At 35.2% G+C, this 9795-nt stretch overlaps 1 protein-coding gene across 1 annotated transcript; it reads right to left on the reverse strand.

The window, feature by feature from the left end:
• Positions 1-4688: 4688 nt before the first annotated feature.
• LOC147369189 (olfactory receptor 6F1-like) lies at positions 4689-5760 on the reverse strand. The gene has a single exon (XM_086413611.1). The coding sequence runs from the start codon at positions 5758-5760 to the stop codon at positions 4801-4803; it is 960 nt and encodes a 319-aa protein (XP_086269737.1). The 3' UTR covers positions 4689-4800.
• Between the last annotated feature and the right edge of the window lie 4035 nt (positions 5761-9795).

Below are 9795 nucleotides of genomic sequence, written 5' to 3' on the forward strand. Positions count from 1 at the left end.
TTTTTCCCATGAAAATAATGGAATTAAGCAGACTTCAGTTTTCTATATTTAATTCCATAATTCAAGCCTCTTTCATAAGGAAAAAGTCAGTGAGCAGATAGATGTTTTACACAGAATTCAGTACACTAGTATTTGGAAGGAATACACAAATACAGATTTAATATTAAAAATATAAATTGCAACATTTATTTCAGCATATTCATACCATAGAGAAAGGTACAACCAGAAAAAAATATTTACAAACAATTTCCTAAGTCAGGAAGTTGCTCAAATACTTATAAAAATTACCTTTATATACACTGTCATTTTAATTCACAGAACTACATGTATTGATAAGTGTTAAAGAACAAATTATAAGTAAACACTATTCTCTCTGTAAAATATTTCTTAATTCCTTTGCATTCTGTGGAATTTTATCAAATACCCTTCTAGTTTTATAATCTAAATAAATACTATTTTACTTTCATTTTAACTTTTTCTTGTGTGTTTGCATTTTGTTTTATGTTTACACTGCTTTATAAAGATCACCAGCAAGGAAAATTCTAAAACATATGATAATCAGTTTTAATGTACCCTGCCAAAAAGAAATGTAGTACTTATTAAATACAAAGTTTGCCCTTTTCCAGTTTTTGAAAGTAAGATCAAAATGTTGACAAAAATATAAAAACAAGATGAAGAGGAATAAATGAGACAGGCAAACTTATTTGTGTATCTTTAAATTGTAGTTGGAGTAGATAACAGACTTTTTCCTTTTGAAATGACTCAAAATCACCCACTGTTCCTGGCTTGTCCTTGCCCAAAACAAAGAAAAATAAATAAGTCAATTTTGGGATAAGTAGTGTGATAAAAGGATGAAGACTTAGATATATATTCTGCCAAAGAACTGGATTAACAGAATAAGAAATATTCTTATTTCTTATTAATGATGGTATTATAATAATGGTCTTATTAATAATGGTATTCTGTTCATTAACAGAATAAAAAAAAGTCTTTGTCCATTTGTGAGGATTTAAGAGAATGCCACACCAAAATATGCTGCTTTGGCATAATGACTATTTTGAACTGAAGGCACTTGAGAAACAGCAAATTCAAGAAGGGCTTTATGATTTTTCCTTTCTACCTATTATCAAGACATAACATTTCCTTTTGGAAGCTGCCCACTCTAGCACAGGAAAAGAAGAGCATTCTTATGACTGAAAGTTGGGCTTTGATAACAAAATGAACTTGTAAAACAAATCTAGTAAAATACATTTTATTGTTCTTTAGTTTCTCCATGAATTTCTTAGTCACACTCTCATGACTTCATGCTCCTAGCCCAGGAATCTTTGTCTTGTCACACTCACAAAACTTACCATTATTTGATTAAAAAAAAAAGTTACATAAACTTTTGGGTTTAATGACTTCTGGTTTCTGTTTTCTTAAAGAAAAATGAATAATATAATAGTTTCAAATTCAATTTTTAGGCCTTTAGCCTGGGGCATAGCCTCTCACTAGCTTTAGGAAGAAGTAGGGGAGAAGCCAGTATATGTAACTTTTTGCTAGGAAATACATGCCTCCAAGTGTACATCTTGGTAAGAGATTACTGTGACTCACAAAGAACAGATATCTCAGTAAGTTATTTCAGTGTTTTTCTGTGTGTGGGAAGATGCAAAAATGTGGGTTTATTAAAACACTTCCTGAGATATACATCTAACTAAGGAGCATGCTACGTCAAAATATGAAATGACTCATCTTTATTTCCATTCTGTTGCTGCTGCTGCTGCTGCTAAGTTGCTTCAGTCATGTCCAACTGTGTGCGACCCCATAGATGGCAGCCCACTAGGCTCCTCTGTCCTTGGGATTCTCCAGGCAACAACACTGGAGTGGGTTGCCATTTCCCTCTCCAATGCATGAAAGTGAAAAGTGAAAGTGAAGTTGCTCAGTCGTGCCCGACTCTTAGCCACCCCATGGACTGCAGCCTACCAGGCTCCTCCGTCCATGGGATTTTCCAGGCAAGAGTACTGGAGTGGGGTGCCATTGCCTTCTCTGTATTTTCATTCTAAATTCTTCTTATTGTGCAGTGTCATCAGCAACTTCAGTAGCTAATGACCTAACCCTTCTAAAATTGCATAATGAGCAACATTATTTGTTTTATGTTTGTTTTCTTTAAAAGACACTGATGTGCAGGTAAAAAATTAAAACAGTGTATCTGCTTCTACCCTGTGAATCTGTCCTGCTAGTTTAATACATAGGCTTAACCATAGAACTTCAAAGGGTAGAATATCCTTTTTCTTACCCTGAAGAATGGCATACAGAAATACCTGTGTGAAGATACAGAATATTTCCCTGTTATTGTGAGAATTAGAGTCCCTTGGACTGCAAGGAGATCAAACTAGTTAATCTTAAAGGAAATCAGCTTTGCATTAGATGGACTGATGCTGAAGCTGAAGCTCCAATACTTTGGTCACCTGGTGTGAAGAGATGTCTCACTGGGAAAGACCCTGTTGCTGGGAAAGACTGAAAGCAAAAGGAGAAGACGAGGATGAGATGTTTATGTCACCAAGTCCAAGTTCACTCTGCTTGCCTCATGAAAGGCCAATGAATCTGAGAGACAAGGTGTTGAGGCAAGGAAGAGACTTTAATCAGGGAGCCAGCAGACCAAGAAGATGGCAGGCTAGCACCTCAAAATAGCCATCTTATTGGGGTCTGGATGCCAGGTTGTTTTATAGATCAGAGAGAAAGAAGCAATGAGGAACTAAAGTCAAAAGGCAGAATAGAGAGGGAGATGCAGTGGGGAAGTAAACTGAAAGGGTCTTTAGTCTTTCAAAACATCTCCAAGGGAATGTCCAGCCTTTGAGAGGGGTGTGTTAGTCTCTTCTATTCACAGGTGGGCAGGGACAAACTGTCTCTCCATGAGCTGAACAAAGGCACTTTAGTTTACAGTCAAGCAAAGGGACAGGGTCTCCAGGCAAGCCACTGAGTACGATTATAATAATAAAAGGAAGTCAAAGAAACAGTTTCCAATATGGAGTCAGAGTTGACTTCCTCCCTATAACAGTTAGATAGCATCACTGACTCAATGGACATGAATCTGAGCAAACTCTGGGAGATAGTAAAAGACAGGGAAGCCTGGTGTACTGCAATCCATGGAATTGCAGAGTCGGACTTGACTGAGTGACTGAATAACAAAAATAGAATATTTCCCTGTTATTGTTATAATTGTATATGCTTTTGATATTCTGTTGGAAAAGAAAGGGTTAAAAATGCTGATGGATAGCATACATTTTTCATTTACATGTACAGGTAATTTTGACAATAGTTTTCATGAATATGTATTGCATTAAAAATAAAAACTCATTGGGAATTCATGCAAACAACTTGTTTTAATTATGTACCAAAAAATGACATGTCAAAACTTAAAAGAAAATAAGCATTGTCATGTGTAAGAAAATTTTGAATCAAATTTTTTTTAAAGATTTTTTTTTTAAAACTTTGACTGCTTAAAATAGTTCTTCTAGTGATCTCATTTGCAAATCAGTCAACTGGGGAATCTTGTTTCGGTGCATAGTCTCATTCAAGGGACTGAGGTTAGATTTGCATTTCTACAATGTCCCATGTTACTCTGATGCTTCTATGCCACTGACCACTCTAAATAGCAAAACTTTCAGAGGCAATCTGGTAAAGAAAGTGAAGTGAAAGCGTTAATCTTATTTGTGTCCGACTCTGTGATCCCATGGACTGTAGCCTGCCAGGCTCCCCTGTCCATGGAATTCTCCAGGCAAAAATATTGGAATGGGTATCCATTCTCTTCTCCAGGGGATCTTCCCAACCTAGTAATTGAACTGGGGTCTCCTGCATTGCAGGAAGATTCTTTACCATATGAGCCGCCAGGGAAGTCCCCAGGTAAAGAACACTCATCCTATAAAGCTTTGATAGAATTTATTTTTTCCAGCATTCCTGTAATCTTTTTTGTTATTAAACTATGTTGAAATAAAACTTGTAAATTTTTCATTAACATTGAAGGTGGACTTGATAATGGCATTCTTTTTTCTAAGACTTTTTTTCCTTTTTCCCCCTCTCTTTCTCTGGTTTAATTAAATTAGTTTGCTTAAATTATTGTGTGCTTAAATATTTTATGAGAATATTATAAAGTTAAACTTGTTTTATCATATTAGATGTTCAGTTCTTGTACTCTCTAGTTCTAGATTTTTCCTTTTTTCCCTCTACTTATTAAAATTTTTACCTCTGTGATCATTAGAAATTCTGTAATATTATCTGAAAAATTTTAACCATCTAATATTTTCCTGATATTTTGCTAATTAAATTCTTCAGTTATACTTATATGCAGACTTAAATCAACATCTATACTTGTGAATAGTACCTGGCTCATTATATGTGTTTAATAAATATTTAATGAATTTGAAGTAAAAGATGGTACATTTATAATAGTCCATCTACTAAATGAAGTAACACTGAATTATTTAACAGAAACAAATTCTGGCCCATGATTACTATTAAGATATAAATTACTTAAAAAATCAACCTAACCATAATATGGGACTAAATTAGACAATTTTCCCATTGTAAATGTCTCATGGACAGGAAATTTATGTTATTTGTCTCTTTTTTACTATTATGACATTGCACTGAGGTCTTCTTGAACATAGTAATTACAGAATACCTACTACAGCAGAATTCAAACCAAAATGAAAAGTACAGATATGTCCATATTAAGTGGTATCATTTACATAATTTTAAATAGTTATCATTTGCAGATCTGGTTTGGGAATCAATTCTAAACTACTTGTTTTAGTTGATCTCTCAAATATTCTGCATGTGTCTGGCCGAGAGCAACCTCTTTCGTGCTAGAACTTTCCTGAAAGCTTTCTTCACATCTTTGTTTCTTAGGGTGTATACAAGAGGATTTACCAACGGAGTGACTACACAGTAGAATACTGAAATCACTTTACCCATGGTAAAGTTGTACTTGGCTGGAGGACGAACATAGGCAAAGATAATGGTGCCATAATAGATGGTGACCACAGTGAGGTGGGAGGCGCAGGTGGAGAAAGTTTTCTTCCGAGCCTCTCGGGAAGATAGCTTGATTATTGTGACCACAATATTCCCATAGGACGACATAGTGAGAAGAAAAGAACTTAGAATCACAACAGAGCTGCATGTGTAACCCAAAGCCTCCACCAAGAATGTATCTGAGCAGGAGAGTTTAAAAATTGGGTCTGAGTCACAGAAGAAATGATTGATCTTCTGGGGTCCACAAAAGTTTAGGTAAGAGATGAGTATGGTAGGTGGGAGAGGGGCAATGAAGCCCCCAATCCAAGATCCAGCTGAAAACTGCATGCATACCTGGAGACGCATGAGGAATGAGTATCTTAGAGGGCTGCATATAGCCAGGTATCGGTCATAGGCCATCACAGCCAACAGGATGCACTCTGTAGCCCCCAAAGAGAAAAAAAAGTAGTACTGGGTTATACAACCGGAAACGGAAATGGTAACAACCTGTGAGAGACAAGTGGCCAGCAATTTAGGCACTGTGGCTGTCGTGTACCAGATCTCTAGAAAGGACAAATTTCCTAAAAAAATGTACATGGGTGTTTGAAGTGTGGAATCCGTGAGAACAATGAAGATGATGAGGGTGTTTCCCATGAGAGAGAGCAGATATACAGTGAGAAAAATCACAAATAATGCAAGCCTTAGATAGAGAACACCAGAAAATCCAAGAAAAATAAATTCTGTTACTCTTGTTTGATTTGCCACATTCATGTCTCATCTTCTTGGTCTGGAATGAATGAACAAAACATAGAATATGGCAGATAAGCAAGGAAGGAATATTTCATATTTATTTCATGATGATATTAGACAAACAATAAAGATTAATGTCTGGCAAAAATAATTGGTATCTTTATAAGTATTTTTACATCATTTAATTTATCTAGTTTATGAAATAAACCACAAAGGTAAGCAGTCTAATAATCTACTTTACAAATGAAGAAACTAAACAAATAAGTATTTTTCCTAATTACATCACTTTAGTTTGAGGGTGATATAGTATATCCAAGTAGGTCGTTTTAAGCAACTGCAGATCAACTAATATATAAAATTGTGGCCATTTGGAACAAGCATGCCATTATCACATCGCTGAAGATTTCACATCCTAGACATTAGAGGAGGGTGAAGAAATGAACAGCAGGTGGATCAGAGGCCAGTGCATTGGGGGTGGGCACTCTCAGAATAGACCCCCTGGGCCATACTAGTAGCCTTATATAGACAAACAATGGCCTACATTTTTAACACTATAAACCCTGTTGCATGGAATCCTTTAGGGTTTGGTGGGAAATTGGTAGATGAGCAAACTATCTGCAGATAATTTTTTTAAAAAGTGTGAATTTGACATTTATGGACAAGTTTTTGTTCATAAATATTATTTTGGCATTTTTAGTCTTTGTTTTTAAAATCATTGCATCTACTAATATCTCCTACATTGCTTGTGTGTGTGTGTTAGTTGCTTAGTCGTGTCCAACTCTTTGCAACCCCATAGACTATAGCCCACCAGGCCCCTCTGTCCATGGGATTCTTCAGGCAAGAACACTGGAGTAGGTTGCCATTTCCTTCTCCAAAAGGAACTATAGAAAAAAAGAAAGTGAAGTCATTCAGTTGTTTAGGAGCAGTCAAAAAATTAATATTAAAGTCACAAATCCACTCATCCTTCAATGCATATAGCATTTTTAAGTGCATAATATAATATTTATAACTAAAGTTGTAACTATTTCTTATCAAAATTTAGAAGAACAAGAAATCTTGTTTTAAAGAAACAATGTTTTCAACTGTTGTATCTATGTATATATGTGCTCTGGTGCCAAAATATCTAGATGATAAATGCAAATTATAATAGAAAACAATCTTAATATGCATATTAAAACTTTGTATATGTAAAATATGTATATTTGTCATTTAAATAAAAGTTCTGACAATAAAAATATAGACTTTATATCTTCTATATCACAATGAAAAACCAGCTAAATGGAATATGAAAGCAATACGGTTCATGTCCACAGATTTCTGTTGTAAACGTCTATGGAAGTTTTGAATCATAAACCTCTATAGAGAAATGTATATAGGCTTTATGCCATAGCCTTCATGCTTCCTGTGGTGTTCTTACAATAAAGTAGAACTTTTCAGGATATATATGATAAAAATTTAAACCAATGTTTGATATTAATCCCCTAAAACTTCTAAGATTTTTGTCACATTACTCTGAGTAATAAAAATAAAATTGTGCTTTTAAAGCCAGTTATTGCAGTGTTCAAAAGTATTTTTAAAAATATCACTAGAAATTGACCTAGAATATATAATTTAAGAAAGCCATTTTGGGAAAAGAACCGGGACAAAAATTTTTTAATGTATTTGTTGAGTTTGATACTCTGGTATCACAAGAAAAATATTAATATTTATATTCTTTTTGTAAGACCATGTGTCTGAAGTGTGATTCAGTCACTCAGTCATGTCCAGCTCTTTGTAACCCCACGGAATGCAACATGCCAGGCTTCCCTGTCCTACACTATCTTCTGGAGTTTGCTCAAACTCATGTGCCGAAGTTATCTCATCGCTATTATCTATATAACTGGGAAAGATTGAAGGCAGGAGAAGAAGGGGATGACAGAAGATGAGATGGTTGTGGGCATCACCAATTCAATGGACAAGAGTTTGAGCAAACTCCAGGAGATGGTGAAGGACAGGGAAGCCTGCTGTGCTACAGTCCATGAGGTTGCAAAGAGTCAGATACAACGAGCAGCTGAACAACAAATAGCATACTATTTAGTCATGATATAGCATGTCACATGACTAATTTTCCATTGTTACTTTTACTATTCTCCTAGAATTAACAAAAGGAAAGAAAACTGTCTATTTGGAAGGAATATAAGTAGAAATTTAACAATAAAATTAATTCAATGCCATCCCCAAAGAAAATATCTTTTCTTTTTCAAAATTATATAATTCTACCATTAGGCAGAGGGGAGTTGTTCACTCTCCAACTATATATATATATATATATTTTTTTTTTTTTATGTACTTAGTAGGAAACAAACAGAGAAGGCAATGGCTACCCACTCCAGTACTCTTGCCTGGAAAATCCCATGGATGGAGGAGCCTAGTAGGCTGCAGTCCATGGGGTCACAGAGTCGCACAGAGCTGAGTGACTTCACTTTCACTTTTCACTTTCATGCATTGGAGAAGGAAATGGAAATCCACTCCAGTATTCTTGCCTGGAGAACCCTAGGGACGGGGGAGCCTGGTGGGCTGCTGTCTATGGGGTCGTACAGAGTCGGACACAATTGAAGTGACTTAGCAGCAGCAGCGGCAGTAGGAAACAATGATAAAAATGAAAATTATTTAGCACTTTTAGAAAAATATAATAGCATTTAAATACAAAGAGAAACTTACATATATTTTTACTTATTTGATGTTTTAATTGATAAGCCATAATAACTCTTCTTGCATGCCAAATACATATCTGAGAAACTGCCTCAAATCACAGAAATAATCTAAATGATAGAAAGTATTGTCATGTAACACTACTGGTCTCTAGAAAAGTGAGAAATAACACAAGTTATATCCACCCAGGTATACTCACAGCCTATATTTTTTGGTTGTTTTTCAGAAACTTAAGGCTATTATTTATGATTTCTTTAAATGCTCCTTTTCATACTATTCATGAATTATATTGCACTGTATTCAATTAGTTTATGAGGGAAATAAGCTGAGGGATCTGCTCCCTGCTATGCCATTGACTTTGACACACAATCTATGCTACAGATAAACACAAAATTCCTTGCATGTTTTTTTCTTTTTTCTCACTTTGTTTGTCCCTGTGGCCATGATGTAGGTAAAGACATGGTCTGAGATCCCCTTGGGAGAAGTATTAGGATTTCATCAGCCTTGAGACTTGGAGAACTGGCATCTACCGTGGGACATCTACCTGCAGAAATTCTCTGAGGGCTTTCCTTTGGTGAAAGTCAGAGTATTCTCCTCTTGGGGGTCAAAGGAAAAGACAAAGTGTGAGAAGCATTTGAAATATCTCCACAGAAACTGAAGAAATATTCTCCTAAATGGCTTAACTGATTGCCACTGCCCATAGAGTTCATCCTTCACCTATAATTTCAGTATTGTGTCTCAATGTGTCAGCCACCACAGAAGATGGTATTCTCTAGCATACAAAATACAAGCTGCATTCACATTGAAAAATCTTTCTTTTCAATAAAGCAAATGAACAAAAAACAACACTGGTTTGACATCTTTTGATAGCAAATAACTCAACTCAAAAGCATTTGCCAAGGGTATGTGGAAAACAAGATTGCCCACTCTAGCCAATACTAGGATTGAGTCATTTCACAAATAGTTACAGAGGAAGCATAGTACATATGTGCAGAGAGAACGAAAGCATTACAAACCTCAGTATCAGAAGAAGAAAGCAGCTAGAATAGTGAATAAAATAAAATAGATGCTGTTCATATACATGCGATGAAAAGAGAATTAGCAATGTAAGTTTGAGGTTGTTTAAATTACTCACAGAAAATAATGTCTGTTTAGCATGTTGTTTTATAAACAGTTGGTTATCCCACATGTAAGTAAAACAAAAGCACAAATAAATGCCAAGTAGGTCAAACTCTTATGTATTAAAGAAATAGATTATAAACCAGTAGTCAATGAGGCAGTAGAAGTCACCAAGAGATATTTGAAAATGTGTGGAGATAGTTTTTATTTCCAGTATCATGAAATGTTGGTTTCATGTGTTAATAT

The sequence above is a fragment of the Bos grunniens genome, chromosome 7 (genome assembly GCF_055505025.1).
Source record: "Bos grunniens cultivar Pamir isolate PY7600 chromosome 7, Bosgru_T2T1.0, whole genome shotgun sequence".
NCBI classification, from domain to species: domain Eukaryota; kingdom Metazoa; phylum Chordata; class Mammalia; order Artiodactyla; family Bovidae; genus Bos; species Bos grunniens.